The following is a 27500-nucleotide window of genomic DNA, read 5'->3' as shown; positions in this document are numbered from 1 at the left end:
TGTTTTAGACAGAAATAACTAAACCTGTTGTTTCTCAACAGACTGTGTTTTGTTTTTTAGACACAAGAACCAAACATGTTTTGTCTCTACAGATTGTGTTTATTGTTTAAGACAGAAAGCACTGAATATGTTTTCTGCCTACAGATTGTGTGTGATGTTTTAGACAGAAAGAACCAAACCTCTTGTCTCTCTACAGATTGTGTGTGATGTTTTAGATGGAAAGAATTAAAACCTCTTGTCTCTCTAAAGATTGTGTTTGATGTTTCAGTCAGAAAGAACCAAACAAATTGTCTCTCTAAAGATTGTGTGATGTTTTAGACAGAAAGAATTAAAACCTCTTGTCTCTCTAAAGAGTGTGTGTGATGTTTTAGACAGAAAGAACCAAACCTCTTGTCTCTCTACAGATTGTGTGTGGTGTTTTAGACAGAAAGAATGTAATCCTCTTGTCTCTCTAAAGATTGTGAGTGATGTTTTAGACAGAAAGAACCAAACCTCTTGTCTCTCTACAGATTGTGTGTGATGTTTTAGACAGAAAGAATTAAAACCTCTTGTCTCTCTACAGATTGTGTGTGATGTTTTAGACAGAAAGAATTAAAACCTCTTGTCTCTCTACAGATTGTGAGTGATGTTTTAGACAGAAAGAATTAAAACCTCTTGTCTCTCTACAGATTGTGTGTGATGTTTTAGACAGAAAGAATTAAAACCTCTTGTCTCTCTACAGATTGTGAGTGATGTTTTAGATGGAAAGAATTAAAACCTCTTGTCTCTCTAAAGATTGTGAGTGATGTTTTAGACAGAAAGAACCAAACCTCTTGTCTCTCTACAGATTGTGAGTGATGTTTTAGACAGAAAGAATTAAAACCTCTTGTCTCTCTACAGATTGTGAGTGATGTTTTAGACAGAAAGAATTAAAACCTCTTGTCTCTCTACAGATTGTGAGTGATGTTTTAGATGGAAAGAATTAAAACCTCTTGTCTCTCTAAAGATTGTGTGTGATGTTTTAGATGGAAAGAATTAAAACCTCTTGTCTCTCTAAAGATTGTGTGTGATGTTTTAGATGGAAAGAACCAAACCTCTTGTCTCTCTACAGATTGTGTGTGATGTTTTAGATGGAAAGAATTAAAACCTCTTGTCTCTCTAAAGATTGTGTGTGATGTTTTAGATGGAAAGAATTAAAACCTCTTGTCTCTCTAAAGATTGTGTGTGATGTTTTAGATGGAAAGAATTAAAACCTCTTGTCTCTCTAAAGATTGTGAGTGATGTTTTAGACAGAAAGAACCAAACCTCTTGTCTCTCTACAGATTGTGTGTGATGTTTTAGATGGAAAGAATTAAAACCTCTTGTCTCTCTAAAGATTGTGTGTGATGTTTTAGACAGAAAGAACCAAACCTCTTGTCTCTCTACAGATTGTGAGTGATGTTTTAGACAGAAAGAATTAAAACCTCTTGTCTCTCTACAGATTGTGTTTGATGTTTTGGACCGAAAGAACCCAACCTCTTGTTTATACAGATTGTGTTTATTCTTTGAGACAGAAAGCACTAAATATGTTTTCTGTCTGCATATTGTTGTTTGATGTTTTAGACAGAAAGAATTAAAACCTCTTGTCTCTCTAAAGAGTGTGTTTGATGTTTCAGTCAGAAAGAACCAAACAAATTGTCTCTCTAAAGATTGTGTTTGATGTTTTCGACATGTAAGACAAAACCAGTTGTCTCTTTAGATTGTGTTTGTTGTTTCAGACCGATTTTGTTTTTAAAGTCTCTCCACAGATTGAGTTTGTTGTTTAAAAGATAAAGAACGATGTCTGTTATCTCTCTCTCTCTCTCTCTCTCTCTCTCTCTCTCTCTCTCTCTCTCTCTCTCTGTGCAGACTGTGGTGCTGTCCTGACAGAGGCAAGCGGAACCTTCGCCAGTCCCAACTGGCCACGTGACTATGAGCACAACCTCAACTGCACGTGGCACGTGCGTGTGGCCAAACACAAGGTAAAACCATGTCATTCGAAATTTATCAGTGCCAGATGTAAGCACACACACAAAAACACATCTGCGATATATATAAATATAAGAGGGCGAACCAGCACCAGTTTAATCCAGAGGAGAATTACCCCCACACACAAAAAAGCATTAACAGAAAACACAGTAAATCTTTTTACGAAACAGTCGACGGGAGCGTTGGACAGATGTCAGACTGCTTTGCTTTGCAGTACCGAGATTTCCAAACCAGAACACGTTCAGCCAATAAATACATCACGCGCGGACAGTGTAACGTTCATCACGGCTGCTTGAAGAAAAGGTCACGTTCCAGAAAGGGTACCCTTCGCGGCGGCCCTGATACAACTCCAGAGGTAGTGGTGTGACGTTGTCTGGTGTTTAATTGAGGCACATCTTAGGCGGCAAGATGCTGGCGCACAGAACGTCCATAAATCGTCGTGGAATGCGGTTACATGATCAGCTTAATAGGGCACTTGTCGGTGTCGAGAGGCCGTTCTCTGCAACAGAAAAAGAAAAAACGAAATTGATTATAAGCCTGCCAGCTATACATATCAGCCGCGACGTTCAGCCGGAGGGTCTCTGAAGATGTAAGAGCTACGAAATTCAGGTGTTTAAGAACATGAACGAAATATGTGTGGAATGACCCAAAAGTTTAAAAGGTGTTTGAAGATGTAAGAGCTACGAAATTCGGGTGTTTAAGAACATGAATGGAATAGGTGTGGAATACCCAAAAGTTTAAAGGAAGGTCTTTGAAGATGTAATAACTACGAAAATTCAGGTGTTAAGCACATTAACGGAATAGGAATGGAATCAACTCAAAGTTCAGAGGAAGATTTCTGAAGAAGTAAGAACTGCAGGAATTCAGGTATCAAGAACATTAACGGAATAGGTGTGGAATGTCCCAAAAGTTCACAGGAAGGTCTTTGAATGTGTAAGAACTACGAAAATGCAGGTGTTAATAACAACGAGAACGGAATAGATATGGAATTACCTGTCCTTTGGATCACGTTTTACGCACTGAGTCTTCCGTCAATAATTCTAATTGATGTCATGATACTGTGTCTGTTGAGGGGATATGTAACAATAATTGAGATCGCTATTTAGTAGGCGCTACATATTTAAAAAAAAAAAAAAACTTTCATCAGGCTTTTCTTTTTTTTATCTTTGTATCATGTCCTTCTGTTTTATAATTATATGTAAGGGGCTGTTCTATGCCACTGGGTTAAAATCAATATGCTGTCGTTTAGGATACGTTTTGTCGAGTATCAATACAATTTACACTACACTACAACACAATGCAGTACAGTACAGGATAATACAATACAGCGCAATAGAAAAACCTATGTATTTTAATAAACTCTATATCGGAAACACCGCTAAACATTTTGTCATTACAAATTCCTAAAACGACAGTTCCTGTGTTAAATTCAAGATCTTAATCTAGGCAAGGTAGCGGAATGGATGAGACGTTCATCTGCCAGAACAGTGTCCGTGAGCACGCACAATAACACTGACTCATGTGCATGTTTCTAACGTTAGTTTCACTTTCTCAAGAAGGCGTCACCGCGTTCGGACATAGCCATATGCGTTACACTACATCTGCGAGGCAGGCGCCTGATAGCAGCATAACCCAACGCGCTACTCCGGCATTGAGAGCATGCATATATAGTTATATCTGTCTGCCTGTCAGAGTGGATTTCTTTTAACTCACTCAGTACGGCCAGTCCTCTCTTCTCCTCCACACAGACCCCTCGGATATCCAGTGGGTGTCTGAATGACCCAACCTTTAGCTTCCGTCGTCAGATATGGGGTATTCTTTGTCAACACTCACGTCTTCAGTATAAGAGCCTTCCGCTTGCAATATTTTGATGATGGTAATTGGGGTGAAACGCTGTTAACGTCGTCTCTTTCGCCGTTCGTATGGAGAGAGTTAAAGAATTTGCCAGATATCTGTCTACCTATCAGAGTGGATTTCTTTTAAAGAATTTGCCAGAGGACAATATTTATGCTGCCATGTTTTTGGGGGGTTTTTTTGTTTGTTTTTTTGTTGTTTGTTGACTCACTTGTGTAAACAAAGTGAGCCTATGTTTTAACCAGGTGTTCGGTTGTGTGTGTGTGTGTGTGTCCGTGTGTCTGTGTGTCCGTGGTAAACTTTAACATTGACATTTTCTCTGCAAATACTTTGTCAGTTGACACCAAATTTGGCATAAAAATAGGAAAAATTCAGTTCTTTCCAGTCATCTTGTTTAAAACAATATTGCACCTCTGGGATGGGCACAAAAACATAAAAAAGAAGCCTAATTATATGCAAACTGCATTTACTGTTATATTTATATTTTTTGTATTCTCTAAACTTGGCACTTTGACCTCTTATTCTGACACAACAACAAGAGGAGTCATTATTATCATTTTTTTGTTCAAACAGGAACTTCTTTTGCTAAGCATGGAATTTTTATTTATTTTGCAAACGTTTTGGTGCAGATAGTAAAAAAAAAAAAGGGAAATTACTCTGTAATTAATGCTAGGGGACTTAATTTATCACAAGTGAGTCTTGAAGGTCTTGCCTCTCTTGTTTGTTTGGTTGTTTGTTGTTGTTTTGTTGTTGTTGTTTTTTGGATTGTCTGTTTTTGTGGGGGGTGGGGGGTTTGTTTGCTGTTTTGTTTTTTTTCAAAATGCAATGTTAGCAGAGGCCTGTAAAAATGCAGCGCTTCAAGCCGAACACGTCATTCGTTCAAACCAACCAAAGCCAAGCTCAGAAGCTTTTGTAAAACTGACTGGTGTCCTGAGACAGGAGAACGTACAAATCGTTTGGGTGAGGGTGAGGGGGGAAAAACAGCAAAGGAAACGACTGTAAATTGTCGGACACGTCACTAGGTAATCAGCTTAATGGGACAGAAATTGACCGTGAGGACTGGTGTGCCCATCTCCACAGCAGATAAAGGAAATTAGTTAATGTGTCTGCTGCTTGAAATCGACCCCCCCAAAGTTGAGAGTGAACCTTGAAGATGTAAGAGACTGGAGGACCCAGGTATTAAGGAAGTTCGTGGAACAGGCAGGAAATTAGTCCTGTCTTGCAGGTGACCTCCCTTCTTTATCCACTCTTCCTGGCAGAGAGATCGATATGCTTTGTGTTCCTTGAGAGCGAAGGGAATACCAGACGATGGTTCTGGTCGATGTGTGGTGCTTCTCTAACTGCCTGTCTGTCTCTCTGTCTCTATCTGTCTCTCGCTCTCTCTCTCTCTCTCTCCCTCTGTCTCTCGCTCTCTCTCCCTCTCTGTCTCTCGCTCGCTCTCTCTGTCTCTGTCTCTCTTTCTCTCTCTTTCACTCTCGCTTACTCGTTCTTTTTTCTCCCTGCATGTGTTAACACGTTTCTGTCCACGAGTGTTCGTGAGTGTGTGTTGTTCGGTATATATTTTGGATTTCTTTTTGATTGAACTTCACATGATTAAATGAGGTCAGTTTCTTTCCAAGTGCTATCTTGCTGTGATAGCGGTGTGCACAAGGATGTCTAAGTTGGGGGAGGCGGTTGCTAGCACATGTGTGTACGTAATCGTTAGTAAATGTTAAATATCAATGTGTTGTATGTATATTTGTGCGTGCTGGGAAACAAGAGGAGAGATGACCGTGCGTATGCCTATGTGCATGCATTTTGATTTTTTTTTCTTTTTCGCGCTTGCAATGTCATTTTTTTCTTATAAGAACATTAAGATATAAAGTCTAAGGTATATATATATATATATATATATATGTGTGTGTGTGTGTGTGTGTGTGTGTGTGTGTGTGTGTTCTATGCATTCGTGCGCTTAGAGTTGATTTCATCAAGATTTTGCGCCTTATTAATACCATAATTATTTATCATCAATTAATTATTGATTATTATTATTATTCATTTTCTGTGACTACCACGGACATGTGAAATCACATCATCAAACATCAGACGATACAGAGTGGAAAGACAGAAAATTTGAATGCACGTTCAGACGCAACAGACAGACCAACTGCACAAACTTCAAAGAAGCCAAGCAAATCGTTCGGACCGATTCCAGCTATCTGATCTGCTGATCTTCTCTCTCTCTCTCTCTCTCTCTCTCTCTCTCTCTCTCTCTCTCTCTCTCTCTCTCTCTCTCTCTCTCTCTCTGTCGTGGTGGAACTGTACTGGCAAGTTAGAATAAATGTGTAATGTTGCCCGCCATATCTAAAATCTAGTGTCAAGAATACTGCAGCACGAATACTGCACCGTTTTCCTGTTGTACCGAAAAAATTAGTTGGAAAATAAGACACAGCTATGACAACAGAGATGTGTCGTTTGGACACAGGCAATACTATCACAGCACGTTTGCACGTGACGTGAAACACGGGTGAGCGAATACAAGCAGACCGTAACGAAGCTAACGTCACGGTGCAGTGGTTGATCCCATTATGACGAGGTGCGAAATGACGTGCTTGTGACCTGACTCGGCTTTCTCGTCGTGACATTTTAAAAGATTAGTTAGTTAGTCAATCAGACAGTTGGTTAGTTAGTGTTGGTTAGTCAGTCAGATAGTTAGTCAGTCAGTCAGTCAGTCAGTCAGATAGTCAGTCAGACAGACAGTTAGATAGCTAGTCAGTCAGTGAGTCAGTCAGTCAGTCAGATAGATAGATAGTAAGTCAGTAAGTCAGTGAGTCAGTTAGTCAGTCAGTCAGTCAGTTAGATAAATAGCTAGTTAGTTAATCAGTTATGTTAAAACATGTATGTGGGTGTGTTTTTGTGTGTGTGTGTGTGTGTGTGTGTGTGTGTGTGTGTGTGAGTGTGCACACACAAGTTCTTTTTTTTTAATATGCACATGGATGTGTCCAAATTTCTACTGTATCTATGTTTGTACATGATTTTCGATTTATGTTTGTACCATTTGACGTACCATACCTCCCCCGATATTCTTTGTGATCCCTTAACACTTGGTAATAGATACATATTCTATTCTGGTTGGTTGGTTGGTTGGTCGGTTGGTTGGTTAGTTAGTTTTTGTTGTTGTTGTTGTTTGTTTTCATTTATTTATGTATTCATGTATGTATGTATGTATGTATGTATGTATGTATTATCTATCTATTGATTTATTCATCTATTCTTGCAAGAGAAAGGAACGAGGGAGAAGACCCCCCCTCCCCCACCCCCCGTGGGATGCCGGGGGTCTTTCAGTATAAATAGCATCCCCGCCTTCTGGAAATTCTGTGCTAGAAATTTCCTCTATTTCTCTCACTCTCTTTGTTTCTGCCTTTTTTTTCTGTCTTCACTGTCATCCCCTTTTTCTGCCTTCCCAGTCCATTCCCCTTTCTTTTTTTCAAGCAAGCCTTGACACTTTTTTTTCTCTTTTCCGCAGTCTATGATGTACTATCTGTGCTGTTTTGCTCTGGTGATTAGGTAGTGAGATGTAAACACTGGGATGGGCACTAGCTGCCCATTCTGCAGTGTTATTTGCCTGTATGGCCTTTTTTATGTATATTTTGTTTGGCTTTGAAGTCGATTTTTTTTTACGATTTTTTTTGTAATCTGGGGATGATAAATGAAGCAGAATGGCTGGCGTTCTCAGCATGGCCTAGTCTTATTTGCCATAAGGAGCTAAATGGTTGGGATACTGTGTCATGAACTGTGTTTTGTGAGTTTGTCTTAGTATTTTTTTTGTAAATGTGACAGTTGTGTTGACGCCGTTGAGCATTTGTATGGTTTGACAGTCCTGATATGGCCCTGTGCGGTCGGCTGGACTTTTAAGCAACAAGAACAAGAATATGAGGAAAAAGAAAAACCTTATGATGATGACGTTGATTACGATGAAAAGTGCTGACGATGATAACGATAGAAAGAGAAGAAATTTAAGAAGTTGAAGGAAAGAAAAAAAGGGGGGGGGGGGGGGGGAAAGAAAGAAAAAAAAGAAAAATCTCCATGGTTGTGCAGGTAATCAATTTCGACTTCGTCCACTTTCAACTCGGTCCGCGAGGCAGCAACCCGTGTGACGTCTCCAGCGACAGACTCGTCATCTCCGACAAGACGTCACGGGGTCCCACGACCTTTTGCGCCACGTCACCCATGACGTCATACACCAGCGGCGGCAACGAAGTGACGCTGCAGCTCTTGACGAACGGCGCTGTCGATGCCGCCGGCTTTCTGGTGTCCTTCAGTGCTGGTGAGGATATGATGAATGGTTTGTTTTCCTTCTTTTTTTGGGGGGAGGGGGGTGTTGAGGAGGAGTGGGGAGGTGGAGGGAGGGAGGCACGAGGGGTGGGGGTGGGGGGTACTCATGTGTTTCGTCCTCACTTTTTTTTCTTCCCTTTTATCTGCTCTTGTCTTCTTCATTCCTGACTTCCGCTGTCTCTTCATTTGTGACTTTCTATCTTTCTTTCTTTCTTTCTTTCTTTCTGTCTTTCTTTCCTTTCCTATGTATGTTGGTGTTTTTTTCTTCATTCCTGTCTTTCGCTGTCTCTTCTTTTGCGACTTTCTTTCTTTCTTTCTGTCTTTCTTTCCTTTCCTATGTATGTTGGTGTTTTTTTCTTCATTCCTGTCTTTCGCTGTCTCTTCTTTTGCGACTTTCTTTCTTTCTTTCTTTCTGTCTTTCCTTTCCTATGTATGTTGGTGTTTTTTCTTTTTTCTTCATTCCTCTCTTTCGCTGTCTCTTCTTTTGCGACTTTCTTTCTTTCTTTCTTTCTGTCTTTCCTTTCCTATGTATGTTGGTGTTTTTTCTTTTTTCTTCATTCCTCTCTTTCGCTGTCTCTTCTTTTGCGACTTTCTTTCTTTCTTTCTTTCTGTCTTTCCTTTCCTATGTATGTTGGTGTTTTTTCTTTTTTCTTCATTCCTCTCTTTCGCTGTCTCTTCTTTTGCGACTTTCTTTCTTTCTTTCTGTCCTTTCCTATTTATGTTGGTGTTTTTTTCTTCATTCCTGTCTTTCGCTGTCTCTTCATTTGCGAATTTATTTCTTTCTTTTTTTCTTTCTTTCTGTCTGCTCCTTTCATTCATATTGTTTGTGCTCTTTTTTTCATTCCTGTCTTCCGTTGTCTCTTTATTTGGCATTTTCTTTCTTTCATTCTTTCTTTCTTTCTTTCCTGTGTATTTTGGTGCTCTTTCTTCATTCCTGTCTTCTGCTGTCTCTTTATTTGGCATTTTCTTTCTTTCATTCTTTCTTTCTTTCTTTCTTTCCTGTGTATTTTGATGCTCTTTCTGCATTCCTGTCTTCCGCTATCTTTTTATTTGGCATTTTCTTTCATTCTTTCTTTCTTTCCTTTCCTATGTGTTGGTGTTTTTTCTTCATTCTCGTATTTCGCTGTCTCTTTATTTGGCATTTTCTTTCTTTTATTCTTTCTTTCTTTCTTTCCTGTGTATATTGGTGCTCTTTCTTCATTCCTGTCTTCCGCTGTTCCTTAATTTGTCATTTTCTTTCTTTTCTCTCATATTTTTATTTCGTTTTTTTTCTTCATTCCTTCCTTCGTTCCTTCTTTTCTTTCTTCTATCTTTTCTTTCTTATTTTTCCTTTTCATCCTTTCTTTCTTCACTTTTTTTTTCATTTTTTTCTTTCTTCTTTCCATCCTTTCTTCTTTCTCTTTTTTTCCTTTTTTTTTCTTCCTTTCGTGCTTGTTTTTTCATTTGTCTTTGTTTCTGTGTTTCTTTGCTCCTTTATTTCATGGCCAACAGATTCAAAGATTCAAGCGTCATTTGATCCGAAATGTTATTGCTAAGTGGACAGCTGTCCTTCATCGCAGTGTTTATTTGTATTTGTATTTCTTTTTACCACAACAGATTTCTCTGTGTGAAATTCGGGCTGCTCTCCTCAGGGAGAGCGCGTCGCTACACCACACCGCCACTTTTTACCCTGCGTGCAGTTTTATTTGTTTTTCCTATCGAAGTGGATTTTTCTACAGAATTTCGCCAGGAACAACCCTTTTGTTGCCGTGGGTTCTTTTACGTGCGCTAAGTGTATGCTGCACATGGGACCTCGGTTTATCGTCTCATCCGAATGACTAGCGTTCAGACCACCACTCAAGGTCTAGCGAGGGGGAGAAAATATCGGCGGCTAAGCCGTGATTCGAACCAGTGCGCTCAGATTCTCTCGCTTCCTAGGCGGACGCGTTACCTCTAGGCCATCACTCCACTTAGTCTCACAACCAAGTTGTTTTTTTTTGTTATTGTTGTTGTTGTTTTTTGTTGTTTTTTTTGCTTGTTGTTTGTTTGTTGTTTCTGTTGTTGTTTTTTTTATGTCTTTCAGCAAGCCTTGACTTTTTTTTCTCTTTTTTTCTGCAGGTTAAGATGCCCGCACTGTCTGTGGTGTTTTGTTGTGGTGATTAGGTAGTGAAGTGTGACGTTGTGAACACTGGGATGGGCACTAGCTGGCCCCATTCCGTAATGTCATTTACCCTGTGTACGGCCTTTCCTGTGTCTTTTGCGTGGCTTTGAAGCATTTTTAGCCTTCTTTTATGGGTTTTTGTTCTTGTGGGATTATCAGTTAGGCGTCCTAAGGGAGGTTAACAGTTAAGATAATATGTTGTGAATTGTGTTATTTTGCAGTGGTATTTTTAGATATAGACAGACACATATAGATGTGTGTGTGTGTGGCAGTATTGTGTTTTTCGCGGTTGAAATTTGCATTTAGCTGGGCAGTCCTGATAATGGCCTTGAACAACAGTTTGCTGGAGCATAAGCAGAGATGTTTTCTTCTTCTTCTTCTCTTCCTCCTCCTTCTTCTTCTTCTCTTCCTCCTCCTCCTTCTTCTTCTTTTCTTCCTCCTCCTCCTTCTTCTTCTTCTTCTTCTCTTCCTCCTCCTTCTTCTTCTTCTCTTCCTCCTCCTCCTTCTTCTTCTTCTTCTTCTCTTCCTCCTCCTCCTCCTCCTTCTTCTTCTTTTCTTCCTCCTCCTCCTTCTTCTTCTTCTTTTCTTCCCCTCTCCTTCTCCTCGTCCTGTTCCGCCTCCTCCTTCTTCTTCTCATTGAACGTTTACGACGAAGCGAACCAATATTAAAACATCGTGAAAATAAAGGGGCCTGAGAGTACAGCCACGTCATGAAAATGTTGACAGGTTTCTCTCTCTCTCTCTCTTTGTTTTTGTTTGTTTGGGTTTTTTTAATAATTATTTTATTTATTTTATTTTGTCTTTTTTTTTACTTCCCTGTTATGTATCTCTACTAACACCATGCTTTCATTTTATTTTAGTATTGTGTAGTGTAGACCCTATTCAGGGCGGGGACTGGATGTAAAAAAAAAAAAAAAAAAAAAAAAAAAAAAAAAAGCACACTAGTGCTTATCTATTATCCTCGAAATAAAGAAATTTGTCTTGTCTTGTCTTGTCTTGTCTTGTCTCCCTCTCCCAATTCTAGACTGGCCGTGCAAGTCGGTGTTAACGGAAGACAACGGTCAGATAGCCTCCCCGTCCTGGCCCCTACAGTACCCCCCTCTCCTGGACTGTCGGTGGACCGTTCGGGCCCCTCCACATGCGCGCGTGCTCCTGCAGTTCACCTCCGTTGATCTGGACGCCCAGAGCTTTGGGGGCTGCTCTGGTGGTCAGTTTGACGTCCTAGAGGTAAGAGCCTTACGCTTTGTGTGTGAATAAAAACGGTGATGTTGATGGTTTTTTGTTGGGTTTTTTTTTGTTTTTGTTTTTCTAGTGAACCTTTTGATTTTATTTCTTTGAAAAAAAAAATCAAGTGACAAGATAACCGACGAACCTGGGCACTAGCATCATTATTTCATGATGTTAACTTTATGCTGTGTTATTTGATATCCTTTCATGATACTAACTGTGTGTTATATCAGTTCAGCTCCTTCTATACACACACACACACATATATATATATATATATATATATATGTATGTATGTATGTATGTATACATATGTAATTGTGTGCACGAACTTAAGGCCTGACAAGCGCGTTGGGTTAAGCTGCTATCAGGAATCTACCTAGCATATGTGGTGCAGCGTTTCTGGATTCGTCCGAACGCAGTGACGGCTCCTTGGAGAACTGAAACAAACAACACCCCCCCCCCCCCTCCAGCCCCCACCCCCACCCCCCACCCCCAAAAAAAGAAACTGAAACATCAACAGCCTGAAATGAAAGTTTGAGAACATATTTTCCAGACCAGACCCGAAAACGTTATTTAGTGATTTACAAAATACTTGTGTTTATTCTTCGTAAAGTATGAAAGTGCACGTCAAAGAAAAAAAAAAAAAAAAAGAAAAGAAAAAGAAAAAAAAAAGAGAAAGAAAAAAGAAAAAAATCAACTCTGATTATGAACGTTGCCCGTCACATTGACTACACAGACAAGCACTGCCCACAGTTTTCCCCCACTCAAGACGGAATTAGCAGTGTTTACAACAAGGCGTAGACGTTAATTCCACCACTCACAAGGAGCAGCAGAGGAGAAGAAATGTGGATTATAGTCGATTCACCGCTGTTTCAAAAAAGAAAAAAAATCAGTGTCATTTCTCCATGAAGAAAATTGTGCAGTTTCCAAGTGGCCCTTTTTAGGTCAACCCTGTGTGTGGTTGTTGTTGTTTTTTCCCCTCAAGACACACAACTCTGTTGAAAAGCGATAAATAAAAAAGGTATAAGGTGACTGCAGAGTCCATAAAGATTATGGAAACTGCAGGTTGTAAAAGGGCCATGCCAGTCTAGTTTATGGAAAGTGCAGGTTGTAAACTACCCTCCCTATTGCCGCCAACACTCCACTCATTCATCGTGCAGGTTTTTGACGGGGACTCCCCGGCCTCCAAGTCGCTGGCCAAGCTGTGTGGACGAGGCGGCGGCGCGACGACCTTCACCTCCGAGGGTCGCGCGCTGGTCGTGACCTTCCGCACCGATGCACACGTGCAGAGAACGGGCTTTCACGCCGCTTACAAGTTCCTGTACATGTCCACCACCACCACCACCACCACCACCACCACTTCCAGCACCACTGCCTCCACCTCCACTACTGCGGCTGTTGCAGCTGCTGCTGCTTCCAGGTTGGTCTTTAGCAATGTAGTGTTGTGAATGTCAAATTACCATTCATGTTACCATGATTATTATGTGCATGCTGTATTGATATAACGTCTTCACCCTCCTACAGAAAGCCCAAGCTAGGTAGGCTGGACATGTGGTCAGAATGCCAGACAGTCGAATGCCTAAGTAGCTGCTGTACGGAGAAGTGTGTCAAGGCAAGCGCTTAGTTGGAGGGCAGAAGAAACGCTACAAAGACTGCCTCAAAGCGTCCTTCGAAGACCTGGGCGTCGCGTCAACATCAGCACGTGGGAGACGCTTGCTCTGGACCGTCCAGCTTGGCGCAGCAAGATCACCACAGGAGCTCGTGCAGCTGAAGCCAGGCGCATCACCGAGGCGCAACGAAAACGTGCTGTGCGCAAGGCCCGAGCAACCATCCACTGCCCTTCGAGGGCTGGATGAAAAAAAAAGCATTGTCTTGCTTACTCTATAACGCTCATAAAATAAATTTCATTCAATTCTCTCTCTCTCTCTCTCTCTCTCTCTCTCTCTATTTATCTATCTATCTGTGTGTGTCTGTCTGTCTCTCTCTCTCACTTGCTTTCACTCTCTGTTTCTCTCTGTCTGTCCATCTCTCTCTCTCTCTCTGTCTCTGCCTGTCTGTCTCTGTCTGTCTGTCTGTCTCCGTCTCTCTCTCAGTAATAATAATGACACGCAGACAATACTATTCATCATGATGAAGATAACAAAAATTGACGATAGGGAAATGGAAAGTTTTACATATGTAACTATCACAGATAATGGACATGAAAACAGTAAGGCGATAACCATTTCCTTCATCAACACTTCAAACACATTCACTTGTCTAGTGGCCACGTTCGTTATGAGGTCTACACTTAGCTGCAAGACCAGTCAACATAGTCAACATTTCTGTGTGACAAATGGTATGTGAGCAAGCTGAGAGTGAACATTGGAGTGTGCAGGAGTATTTCCCAGGTATTAAGAGAGCTCGTGGAACAGGCAGGAAATTAGTCCTGTCTTGCAGGTGACCTCCCTTCTTTATCCACTCTTCCTGGCAGAGAGATCGATATGCTTTGTGTTCCTTGAGAGCGGAGGGCGGGGGAAATACCAGACGATGGCTCTAGTCGATGTACAGTCTGTGTGTGTGTGTGTGTCTTCTCTCTCTCTTATATATATATATATATATATATATATATATATATATATATATATATATATATATATATAAGCGCTTTGATTTGTCTCTGCACAAGATTCAGCGCTATATAAATACCCATTATTATGATTATTATTATTTGTGTGTGTGTGTGTGTGTGTGTGTGTGTACACTTGTATACACATATGTATGTGTGTTATACATGCACGTGTGTATGCATCATTGTTAGCATTATTAGTACTATCGTGTAATTCACAACCCACAGAGCAGTTACATTGTCTCCCGAGATAGACGGATGTTTTTCTGTGGTGTCAGTGGTGGTGGTGGTGGTAGCAGTAGGAGTAGGGGTAGGAGCTGTAGTAGGACTAGTAATAGAAGTAGCAGAAGTCGTGTTTGTGTTGTTTTTTTTTGCTGTGAATGGTGTTCTCCTTTGCTTTAGAAGTAGTAGTAGTAGTGGTGGTGGTGGTGGTGGTGATACTATTACTGTTGCTGTTGTTATTGTTTTTGGCGTTATTATCATCATCATCATCATCATTATCATTATTATCATCATCATCATTATCATTATCATCATCATCATCATCAGTTATCCGAATGAATGTAACCATGTTCTACACAATTGATCAAGAGCAATGTGTACGACGTGTATGGGATCTTCGACATGCGCGATAATAAATTGTACAAGTTATCACACGTTCATATAATAATAATAATAATGATAATAATAATGATATTTATATAGCGCTGAATCTTGTGCAGAGACAAATCAAAGCGCTTTCGCACCAGTCATTCACACGCATGCATAACTATAAAACTGTAGAAACTAAAGACAAGGAAGGGCAGGCAAAGAAGGCTATTTTGGGAAGAGGTGGGTGTTAAGGCCAGACTTGAAAGAGCTGAGTGTGGAGACTTGACGAAGCGAAAGAGGAAGTCCATTCCAATCGCAAGGTCCAGAGACAGAGAAAGAAAGGCGGCCAACAGTCGAGTGTTTGAATCTGGGTATGCGCAACTGCTATTTCTCCTCTTTTTTTCTCTTTTCTTTTCTCTCTTTTCTTTTCTTTTTTTCAATCTTTTCCATTCTTTTTTTTTTCTTTAATGTATTCTTCGATTTCACATAAAACATTGCATTCATAAAAAGACACTGGTAACAAACTTTAGAGAGAGAGAGAGAGAGAGAGAGAGAGAGAGAGAGAGAGAGAGAGAGAGAGAGACGAAAATTTAACCATAATTAAACAATCTTCTTTCTCTTTTCTTTTTCTTTTTTTCTCTCTCCATAGTTCAACGACGGACGGCGGCGGCGGCAACAAGCACTTCCGGGACATGATGACGTCACTGACGGCACAGTTCGTGGAGCCCCGTCGTGACGTCCTCCACCACTGGCGCTTCAGCACGCCCCCCCTGGCGGCAGCGGGCAGCACCACCAAGGGACTTCCTGTTGATGAAGGTGGGGGGGCGGTGCTTGGGGTAGGGGCGGTGGGGGGCGTGGGGGGTAGGGGTGAGGGTAGGATGGGGGCGTGGGGGGATAGGGGTGAGGGTGTGGGGTGTGGGGGTGAGGTTGTGTGTCATGGCACTGTTCTTGTCTGGCTGGCTCCCTTTCGTTTCTCCCTTTTTTCGTTTGTTTGTGTCTGCTTGTTTGTTTGTATTTGTTTGTGTCTCTTTGTGTCTGTGTTTGTTTTGTTTGTGTCTGTTTGTGTTTGTTTCTCTGTTTGTGTCTGTGTTTGTTTGTTTGTGTCTGTTTTTGCCCGTTTTTTGTGTCTGTTTGTTTGCGTCTGTTTGTATTTGTTTGTGTCTGTTTGTTTGCGTCTGTCTGTTTGTTTGCGTGTGTCGGTTTGTGTTTGTTTGTTTCTCTGTTTCTGCCTGTGTCTGTCTGTCTGTGTGTGTTTGTTTGTGTCTGTTTGTGTGTGTGTGTGTGTCTGTTTGTTTGTGTGTGTTTGTTTGTGTCTGTTTGTGTGTGTGTGTCTGTGTCTGTTTGTTTGTGTCTGTTTGTTTGTGTCTGTTTGTGTCTGTTTGTTTGTTTGTGTCTGTTTGTTTGTGTCTGTCTGTTTGTGTCTGTTTGTGTCTGTTTGTGTCTGTTTGTTTGTGTCTGTTTGTTTGTGTCTGTTTGTTTGTTTGTGTGTGTCTGTTTGTGTCTGTTTGTTTGTGTCTGTTTGTGTCTGTTTGTTTGTTTGTGTCTGTTTGTGTCTGTTTGTTTGTTTGTGTCTGTTTGTGTCTGTTTGTTTGTTTGTGTCTGTTTGTTTGTGTCTGTGTCTGTGTGTTTGTTTCTGTCTGTCCGTGTCTCTTTGCATGTATGTCTCTTTTGTGGAGGGTACAAAGACGAAATTCATGCACTAGCAATTTGTTAGCAATACGATTTTATTGCGAGAAAGAAATACTTATCGAAGCATATACAAAATTTAAGGATTCCCATATTACCCCCACTTACTTCAAAATGTCAACAGCATTGTGTCAAGAGATGTAGTAATGTTTTTTGGGTGTTTTTTTTATGCGTTAAAACAGAAAGCAGAAAGCGCTCAGTCTTTGATGAAAGACATGTTTGTCAACTACCCATAGCTTTTTATTTAGTTTTGTTATATTATCAGTTTATTCTGTCCAACATTTTGTTGTTCATCCAACTCTGGGTTCGCTTTTCATATCTGTGTGTGGGGGTGTAACACGTGCATTCATATGTATACAGGTCAGTGTCCTTACATCAAAACAGTTCTGAGTTCTCTGTGTTCTCTCTCGATCTCCATCTGTTTCTCTCCCACCCCTCTTTCTCTCTCTCTCTCTCTCTCTCTCACTCTCACTCTCTATCTCTCTGTTCATCGTTTTTGTTCATTACTATGTTGTTACTGGTTATCCATTGTTCACATTTCCTTTCACGAAGAGCTAAGACCAAAAGTGAATAAACCATCTCTGTCTCTCTGTCTGTCTGTCTGTATGTATGTATGTATCTCTCTTTCTCTCTGGTTCTCACCTTCCCAACGTCCCTCCCTCCCCCCTTTCCTGCCCCCTGACTCCCGTTCACACGCTGTTATTATAGTTGGATTGATGGCACGAAAGTTTGATGAAGTTAAAAGTTAATAAAAACTCCTTTCTCTTCATCCCCACTCTCTCTCTCTCTTTCCCTCTTTCTGTCTCTCTCAGCCTCTTCCTATCCCTCTCTCTGTGTCTCTCTCTCAGCTTCTCCCTCTCCCCCATCACCCCCCGCTCTCTCTCTCTCTCTCTCTCTCTCTCTCAGCCCCTCCCTATATCTCTCTCTCTCAGCCTCTTCCTATCCCTCTCTCTCTGCCTCAGCCTCCCCTCCCGCCCCCCTCCCCCCGCTCTCTCTCTCTCTTTCTCTCTCAGCCCTCCCTATCTCTCTCTCTCTCTCAGCCTCTCCCTTCCCCCTTCTCCTCCCCTCTCTCTCCTTCGCTAACTCGCTCTCTCGCCCCCCCCCCCCGCCCCCCGCCCCCCACCCCCCACCTCTCGTCATCTGAACCCTTGAATTATAAGTTTGGATCGATGGCGCAAAATTTTGATTAAGTTTGGAGTTTAATAACGTCGTTTGATGATTTCGGCGAAATATGAGAGGAAAAGAAACCAAGATCGTTATCTTGTTGATGATGTTGCTGTTGCTGTTGTTGTTGCTGCTGCTGCTGCTGCTGCTGCTGCTGCTGTTATTGTTTCTGCTGTTGTTGTCTCCCAAAGGAGTACAAAGCTATCTGACGTGCCAGAGATATTATTGCCGAGGCCACAAATCATCGTGATGAGATATTCATATTCCTCACTCCCCACTACCTCACCCCGCCCACCTCTCACCCAGCGCCAGAAAACAAGCCAGGAATGTTTTCGCAGTTAAAAATTGCAATTCATCAACTTTTTTTTTTCCTTCTTCTTTTTGTTTTGTTTTTGTGTTTTTCTTCTTCTTTTTTTTTGTTTCTCTATGTTTTGTAATTTTCTCGCCTCTTCTGGTTGAAGATCACTAGCTACAAAAAAAACAACAAAAAAACATAAACAACATTTTTTTTTTCAATTGCCATAATGGCTTTAGAATCGTGCGTTTAACGTTTGAAACGCTTATTTATTTATTTATTTATTTATTTGTTGTTGTTGTTTTTCGTTACTGTTTTGGCTTTTTTTTTTTTTTTTAGAATATCAGCGAATGAGAAAAATGGAAAAAGGACATTCATATTACTGGGCCGTGCCCAAAAGGACATAGCGCTTGCCTTGAAAACTAAAACTCCCCGCTAACTCTTTCATGTGAACGATAACCGACCTCTGTCTCTGTCTGTCTCTCTCTCTGTCTCTCTCTCTCCCGCTCTGTCTTTTTAGCACGATGAAACAGACTTTGTACTATGCTGTACTGGAAAAAAAAAACACCCAAATAATGTGATCATATTTTGTGTCCTGGTCTATTTCTCTACGTTTCTGCTTTTTCCTACGTCACTCTCTGTATCTCTGTTTCTCTCCCTGTATGTGTGTGTGTGTGTGTGCGTGTGTGTGTGTGTGTGTGTGATTGTGCGTGTGTGTGCGTTTCTGTGCGTGTCTCTATATGTCTCTCTCTGCCTCACCATCAACACACTCACACACACGCACACGCACGCACGCACACACACACACACACACACACTCACTTCATCCATCCATCCCCTCTCCCGTCTGTCACCCTCTCCCCGCCCCGCCCCCCGCACTCTCCCTCCCCCCGCGCCTCCCCCCCACCCACCCCCCAGTCTCACATTATTATCAAGTTGGGGATTCATGGCACACAATTCCGATCATATCTGAAATTTAATGATGCCTTTCCCCTACCCTCACGGCGAATGAGAGGCAAGGGAACCCAGCAAATTATCTTAAGTCTGTGCCGAAAGGAATACGGAGATACCGCACGCGCCCTTGATAAACCCCGAAACGCTGAGCGAGATATTCATGTCTTCCCAAGCGTTGGAAATAATTTTGTTGTTGTTGTTGTTGTTGCTGGGTTGTTGTTTTGTTTCTTTCAGTACTCTTTCTGTAACGCTCCGCATTTGAGATTTCATTGTCAGAAATGTGGAAAACTGATACCCCCCCCCCCCCCCCCCAAAAAAAAAATTGTATTCAATTTTCAAAGCCTGATTCCCAAAATGGCTTCAGAATCAAACTCAGTGGAAACCTTGTTGAATAGAAGAGAGCTTTAAAAACAAAATTCGATGTAAGAATTCAGGTTTTGACTTTCTTTTTCTTTTTTTTTACGGCGCAATAGCCGAGTGGTTAAAGGATTTGGATTTAAATCTGGGGGTACCGGGTTCGCATGGGTTGTTGTTTTATTGTTTCACTATTATTCTAACCACCACGTCGTTTGAGCCGTACAGTTCATGATAAACATTCCAGTGTGCTCTCTCTCTCTCTCTCTCTCTCTCTCTCTCTCTCTCTCTCTCTCTCTATCTCTCTTCTCTCTCTGTCTCTCTCTGTCTCTGTCTCTCTCTCTCTCTCCTTCTCTCTCTCAATTAATTAAACAGACTTTGCTTACTTAATGTTGCCTTCAACCAAAAAAAAAAAAAAACCAAAAAAATCTCTGAGATAGTTTGCGGGATCGCTTATAAAATGTCTCTGTCTCTCTGTCTCCACCCCCTTCGTTCTCCCTGTCACCCCGCATCCCCCCACCCTCCCTCGCACCCCCCTCTTTCTCACCCTTCTTCATTCTTCATTCCCTCTTCCACGGCATTGTCAGTGTGGATTGATGGTTTTAAAGTTTGATGACATTTTAAAAGAGATGATTAAGAGACGATTAATGAAGTTCACTCTCTCTCTCTGTCTCTCTCTCTCTCTCTGTCTCTCTCTCACTCTGTGTGTGTGTGTGTGTGTGTGTCTGTCTGTCTGTGTCTGTCTGTCTGTCTGTCTCTTACACACAGACACACACACACTCCTCTCTTTCTCTCTCTTCTCACTCTCTCACACACACACGCACACACACACACACTCTCTCTCTCTTTTTCTCCTCTCTCTCTCTCTCGCTCTCTTTTAAACGCTGAATCCCAACTCCCCATTGAAATGAACCTCATGTGTTTCTTCAATGAACCATCATCATCATCATCATTCTCTCTCTCTCTCTCTCTCTAACTCTCTATCTATCTACCTACCTATCTATCTGTCCGTCCGCCTCCCTCTTGCTCTCTTTCTCTCTCTCTCTTTCTCACGCTGTCCATAATTTTACCCTCTCTCTCTCTCTCTCTCTCTCTCTCTCTTTCTCACCCTCTCCGTAATTTTATCCCCAACCCCACCCCCTCTCTCTCTCACTCTCTTCCTTCCATCCTTTCCTTTCCCTCTCAGTTTATCAGTTGTTTTTTTTCCATAAGCTTGATTATTCAGTAGGAATGAAGTTATAACATTCAGATGACGTTTGAATTTCAATGTATGAATACGGTTGTTTCTACGATCACGGCAAAATATGAGAAACGGAACCCATGCCGTTTTCAGTTGTTGTTTTTTCTTCTTTCCGAAAGGAGTGCAAAGCCATCGCTTGTGTCTGAGACACATCAAGCATACAAATCATCTTTTCGAGATATTCATATCTCCCTCAGCGCTGGAATGCCAAGAATGTTGTTTTTGTTGTCAGAAATTTCATCCGTACCTCCTTCAACTTTGTGCATTCGTGATACACATTATTGGCGGCAAAGATATATGAGAAAACTTGTTTTCGCAACACAATACAGCATTATTCAACACATCGCATCACATCACATCACATCGCAACACAATACAGCATTATTCAACACATCGCATCACATCACATCACATCGCAACACAATACAGCATTATTCAACATATCACATCGCAACACAATACAGTATTCAACACATCGCATCACATCACTTCACATCGCAACACAATACAGCATTATTCAACATATCGCATCGCAACACAATACAGTATTATTCAACATATCGCATCACATCACATCGCAACACAATACAGCATTATTCAACACATCGCATCACATCACATCGCAACACAATACAGCATTATTCAACACATCGCATCACATCACATCACATCGCAACACAATACAGTATTCAACACATCGCATCACATCACATCACATCGCAACACAATACAGCATTATTCAACATATCACATCGCAACACAATACAGTATTCAACACATCGCATCACATCACTTCACATCGCAACACAATACAGCATTATTCAACATATCACATCGCAACACAATACAGTATTATTCAACACATCGCATCACATCACATCGCAACACAATACAGCATTATTCAACACATCGCATCACATTGCATCGCAACACAATACAGCATTATTCAACACATCGCATCAAATTACATTACAACACAATACAGCATTATTCAACATATCACATCGCAACACATCACATCGCAACACAATACAGCATTATTCAGCACATCGCATCACATCACAACGCAACACAATACAGCATTATTCAACACATCGCATCACATCACATCACATCGCAACACAATACAGCATTATTCAACACATCGCATCACATCACATCGCAACACAATACAGCATTATTCAACACATCACATCACATCATATCGCAACACAATACAGCATTATTCAACATATCGCGTCACATTGCATCGCAACACAATACAGTATTATTCAACATATCACATCACATTACATCGTAACACAATACAGCATTATTCAACACATCGCAATACATCACATCGCAACACTATACAGTATTATTCAACACATCGCATCACATCACATCGCAACACAATACAGCATTATTCAACACATCGCATCACATCGCATCGCAACACAATACAGTATTATTCAACACATCGCATCACATTACATCGCAACACAATACAGCATTATTCAACACATCACATCACATCACATCGCAACACAATACAGCATTATTCAACACATCGCATCACATCACATCGCAACACAATACAGCATTATTCAACACATCGCATCACATCACATCGCAACACAATACAGCATTATTCAACATATCACATCGCAACACAATACAGTATTCAACACATCACATCACATCGCAACACAATACAGCATTATTCAACACATCGCATCACATCACATCGCAACGCAATACAGCATTATTCAACGCATCGCATCACGTTACATCGCAACGCAACACAGTGCAACGCAGCGTACAGCACAGCTGTTACCGTTTGCCTCAAGAAGGGAGTTTTCTGACCATTCATTCCACTTGTATTGTGCATTGTGTTTGGGGCATATCTGTTATGCATGTGTGGGTGTATGTGTGAATGTGTGTCTTCATGTTTTATATTTATTTGCTTATTTATCATCATTGTTGTCTTATTTATTTAATTATTTATTTATTATTATTATTATTATTTTATCATTATTTTCATTACTACTAATTTTTTTTTGTATCATAATTATTATTTATTTATTTATGTATGTACGCTTATCTATATTTTTTTTCTCAAGGCCTGACTAAGCGCGTTGGGTTACGCTGCTGGTCAGGCATCTGCTTGGCAGATGTGGTGTAGCGTATATGGATTTGTCCGAACGCAGTGACGCCTCCTTGAGCTACTGAAACTGAAACTGAAACTGTGTATTGCATCTCCTATGGTGGCCATTGCTATGTCACGCACGTTGCTTCATCATTCCATGATGTCGTGGCAAAGACCCAGCTACTTTACAGCTCCACTTGCGTTCACGCGCTTTGCTTGAAAAGAAAACGGAATGTTTTGTGTTGGAAGTTTCTATAGGGTTGGATATCAGCGTCAAAAACGTCACGATTGTTGTTCTGGCAATACGGAAGTGTCACAGATTATTTGTTTTTCAGGGTTGAAAATTAGAATGTTCATCTTTTGCGGCTTGTGGTTCTCCAGTTTGATATTCTGCTTAGTCGTCTCTCTCTCTCTCTCTCTCTCTCCCCCCCCCCCCCCCCCCCCCCCATCTGCATATTTTTTAAATTATATATTCGTAAATGAATGTGTAATGATGCGAGTAAGTTTGATTTGTTTTACTTTCGTGCATGTATGAATATGTGTCTAGACACTTTCGGCCTTTCAACGCTAACAAGTGTCCATACTTTGTGTGCAACAATTAGTCGACGAGAGCGGAGACTACCTGGGCCCGATCCTCCAGCCCAGCAACCAGGTGTCGGAGACGTTTGTCCGCACCATGTGGACCCTGGTGGTCTGCCTCGTCCTCATGCTGGTGCTGGTGCTCGCCATCCTCATCTTCGTCTGCCGTCACTACAGGTAGGTCTCTTTCGCCGCCACAGGCCACTTAAAGTCGACTGGACAGTTCATCGCCATTGGCGACTTTAGTCAACGAGACTGTTCACTGCCATAGGCCGTTTTAGTCGACTGGACAATCCACCAGCATAAGTGACTTAAGTAGACTAGACTTTTCACCGCCATAGGCCGCTATGGTTGTGACCAGACAGTTCGCCGCCGTTAGCCACTGCAGTTGAATGGACAGTTCACCGCCACAGGCCACTGTTGTTGACCAGACAGTTCACAGTTCACCGCCATACACCATTTTAGTTGACTGGACAGTTCACAGTTTACTGCCTTAGGCGACCTTATTCGACCAGACAGTTCACCGCCATAGGCCACTTCAGTTGACTGGACAGTTCACAGTTCAGTCGACTAGACTCTTCACCACCATCTTCGTCTTCCTATACTACAGGTAGGTCCAGCATCATAAGGACCGTTTTGCCGCCACGGGTGACTTTAGTCATCACGACAATTCACCGCCACATGCCACCAAAGGCGATTAGACTGTTCACTGCCATTGGCGACTCTAGTTAACCAGACAACTCACCGCCATAGACGACTTTTGTCGACTGGGTGTTTCACCACCGTTGGCGACTTTAGTCGTGTGGGGGGATGGGGGGGGGGGGCGAGGATATGTGTGTGTGTGGATATGTGTGTGTGTGTGTCTGTCTGTCTGTCACAGGGGGATGGGTGGGTAGATATCAACTTTCCTATTCGATCATTTACCAACATCATAGTCAGAGCCTGTACTTTTCTTCCCATCAACATCAGTTTCAGTTTTAGTAGCTCAAGGAGGCGTCACTGCGTTCGGACAAAACCATATACGCTACACCACATCTGCCAAGCAGATGCCTGACCAGCAGCGTAACCCAACGCGCTTAACATCAAAGATAATCAAATCATCGGATGTATATCAGTAATGGATGATGAACAAGCGTTTAGTGTTTCCACCCATAGTTTGACTTGTCACTGCGATGCACAGATCCGTAAATGAACCGGTCTGAATTCTTTGTAGGTCCTCAGCAAGTCTCAGTTGAAGTTTCTCAATGAGGCGTCACTGCGTTTAGACAAATCCATCAAATACATCACACCTGTCAGTCCTTAACTGCATTCATTTCTGTATGCATATATATATATGTGTGTGTGTGTGTGTGTGTGTGTTCTGCAGAATTTTGCAAGAAGACAACTCTCTCGTTGAAACGAGTTCTTTTTCAGTGCGCCAAGTGCGTGCTGCACACGGGACCTCGGTTTATGTCCTCACCCGAACAACACACTCAGTTTGATTTTCCGGTCAAACGTAGGAGAAACGGCGAGAGCGGGATTCGAACTCAGACCCATGGGGACTCCTCTGTATTTGGCAGACGAGCGTCGTAACCATTCTGCCACCTTCCTTCTCCGTTTATTTGTCATGGAGGAGGTGTAACCCCTTAGATTCTAATCTCTGGCATCAGACATTATTTTACTTCAATGTTGATGCCTTGTATGTTTTCCTGGAGAGTACAGAACTTTAAATTTATCCCAGAACAGTATGTCCTTTCGCTTTCTTTTCTCATTGAATCAACGAATATTTAACATTGTTTATCAACATTACAGGCAGATTATGAGACACGGGTGAGATCCTTTTCTCATCCTACGTTTAGATACGTCTTTGTTTGATTTAAGTGTTTAGCTTGGATGATATAGTTCGTGACACCAGCAGGTTTAGTAGTCTGTGGTGGATTAAGTGTTTAGCTTAGATGATATAGTTAGTGACACTAGCGCGTTAGGAGTTCAGTAGGACAGCACAGTTTGCTTTCTTGATGTTTCTTTTTTCAATTCTTTCTTTCTTTCTTTCTTTCTCTTCTTCTTCCTTTACTTCTGCTCCCCCTACTTTTCTGTTCTTCTGTCCCCCTAACCCCCCCCCCCCACCTCCCCCCTGAATTTCGTTCTTTCTTGTTGTTGTGTCTACTTTGATATTTTTTGTTTGTTTTATGTTTTTGGTTTTGTTGTCTTTCCGTTTACACTTTGTTTTTGTTTTTTTGCATATCCGTCAACACTTCTGTTCGCTAATGTTCTGTTTTGCTGTGTCCCTGCTTTCAGTTCTTTTTACGTTCTGTATTGAATTAAAAAAAAAAGAGAGAGAGAGAGAGAATCCTGAAGACTTCGCCCAATCCCACACATTCCTCTCTCTCTCTCTCTCTCTCTCTCTCTCTCTCTCTCTCGTATTTTAGAGTAGTTCTACTGTACAATATTTAAATGTTATCAGATGAGATTAACGAATGTTGTAGACGGAATATTTTTTGCCTTGGAAAAGAGATTGAAACTGTAAAAGATTATGACTGTGTGATATTTACATTAACTGTAGATTGGAATGGTGAGTGTTACTTGTCTCTAATCGGTTGGTGGATTTTTTGTTTGTTGTTGTTGTTTTTGCATGTTCTCTGCTGATTCTCCACAAATAACGTCATCATCTCCATACAATCACCTTCTTACCTCGTGCCGTAATGTAGACAGCCTAGAAATGTTGTTATAAATGTATTATGTCTGCAAATCTTTAAGATATTCTGAAGAGCAAAAGCGGGTAAATGCTCTCCTTGACACCTGAGTAACTTTGAATGAAAGAAATGCATCGACCCTCCGCTCTCATACGACCTTGATTTCGGGTATGTCTCTTCCATTAACTCCAGTAACTGGTCATTGTTTCCCCCACAGGACGGGTTTACCAGCATATGCTTCCTCGTATGAACAAATATCGCTTTATCTTTGAAAAGGGAATCCACAAAAAAAATGTGTGAGAACAAGGTCAGTAGGCGAATGATTGTGATAAAAATCTTGCTTTCTCAACCCCTGCCCCCCGCCTCACACACACACACGCACGCACGCACACACACACACACTCCCAGGGGGAGGCGGGGGGTGGGGGTGTCATGAAAAAAAAAAGAATAATGAATTTCGTAAACTCGTTTTGTGAAAAAAAATGAATGCTACGTTTTCTGACTTGATGTCTGAATGTGCTCATTTGATAGTTAGAAGCTTGGTCGGGCTTTAGTTCTGACTTGCACGTTTGACTTCGTCACTTGTGAACTGTTTGTTTTGACCATTCGTGCTCATCATTCGGACCGTTGTTTGTAGCTGTGTCTTCTTGGCCTTCGTCGGCATTGTTTAAGGGTTTAAAGTGGAAGGAAAATTTCACAAGACGTTCTTTCGATTAACTGTTTCCATTCATGAGACTTCGGTATACCTTGGTATCGTTGTTTGCATGCTTTCAACCTGTCTTCGTGTAATTAAACCGATGCAACTTAACTTATATGTGAACTTCTTGTCTCTGCGGACTGTTTTTAAATAACTCTTATTACTTCTTTTTTTTTATGATGCACTTTATTTCCTGAATTAGAAAGCAAAATCATCGCCTTTTTCTCGTTCAGCAATGAGCCATGGGCACTGGTCAGTTTTACGCTTGTAGTTTTGGTCCAGTTTCAGTAGCTCAAGGAGGCGTCACTGCGTTCGGACAAATCCATATACGCTACACCACATCTGCCAAGCAGATGCCTGACCAGCAGCGTAACCCAACGCGCTTTGTCAGGCCTTGAGAAAAAAAAGGTGAATAAATTATAGATAAGCTTACATAAATAAATAATAATTATATTGGTCCGATTCGGTCAGTCTTGGTAGTGACATTTGATTTGCTAAAACACCTGCTTTCTTTGCCTTCTGTCACTTTCTCTCAACAACACTAAGCTGCATGAACCAAGAGGGGAATTTCTTCGAACTGTCTCTTAGATTCGCTGGTTTCCATATCGTCTAACGCTGAAATAGAATCAGAACCCTTTCTTTTTTTTCCATTTAGGTCTACCAAATATTTTTTTAAATGTTTGACATGTGTAATTCACATTAGTCAAAAACATTTTCATGGAAATCGAACTCTTGGTCACTTTTACACAGTTTGGCTTTTAATGTAAATGCCCTTCATTTTCTGTACGTTTGCCAAAATTCATTGCCAAGACATAGCCTTGCTAACTGCAATTGCACTGATGAATTTTGAGGTCCTTTTTTAAAAAAAAATCTAATGTGTCCTTGGACAAATTGACGATTACATGCAATCATATCATTGCTTCAATTGATGGTTGATGTCATGTATGTTCGACGTTTCTTTCTCTTAACATCATGATACACTTGTGAATACTTTCGTATGTACACATT

General features: G+C 41.3%; 1 protein-coding gene across 1 annotated transcript in view; it reads left to right on the top strand.

Moving 5' to 3' along the window:
- LOC143275756 (uncharacterized) overlaps window positions 1–27500 on the top strand; it is a 375053-nt gene that overhangs the window by 338682 nt on the left and 8871 nt on the right. Inside the window, exons 7-12 of the mRNA XM_076580033.1 lie at window positions 1867–1979; window positions 7918–8146; window positions 11319–11521; window positions 12685–12944; window positions 15373–15539; window positions 23147–23300. Coding sequence (XP_076436148.1) covers window positions 1867–1979; window positions 7918–8146; window positions 11319–11521; window positions 12685–12944; window positions 15373–15539; window positions 23147–23300 — 1126 coding nt within the window. The remainder of the gene's footprint in view (window positions 1–1866; window positions 1980–7917; window positions 8147–11318; window positions 11522–12684; window positions 12945–15372; window positions 15540–23146; window positions 23301–27500) is intronic.

The sequence above is a fragment of the Babylonia areolata genome, chromosome 31, assembly GCF_041734735.1.
Source record: "Babylonia areolata isolate BAREFJ2019XMU chromosome 31, ASM4173473v1, whole genome shotgun sequence".
NCBI classification, from domain to species: domain Eukaryota; kingdom Metazoa; phylum Mollusca; class Gastropoda; order Neogastropoda; family Buccinidae; genus Babylonia; species Babylonia areolata.
The sequence above is the reverse complement of the archived record's forward strand: the minus strand, read 5'-3'. Positions and strand labels throughout refer to the sequence as shown.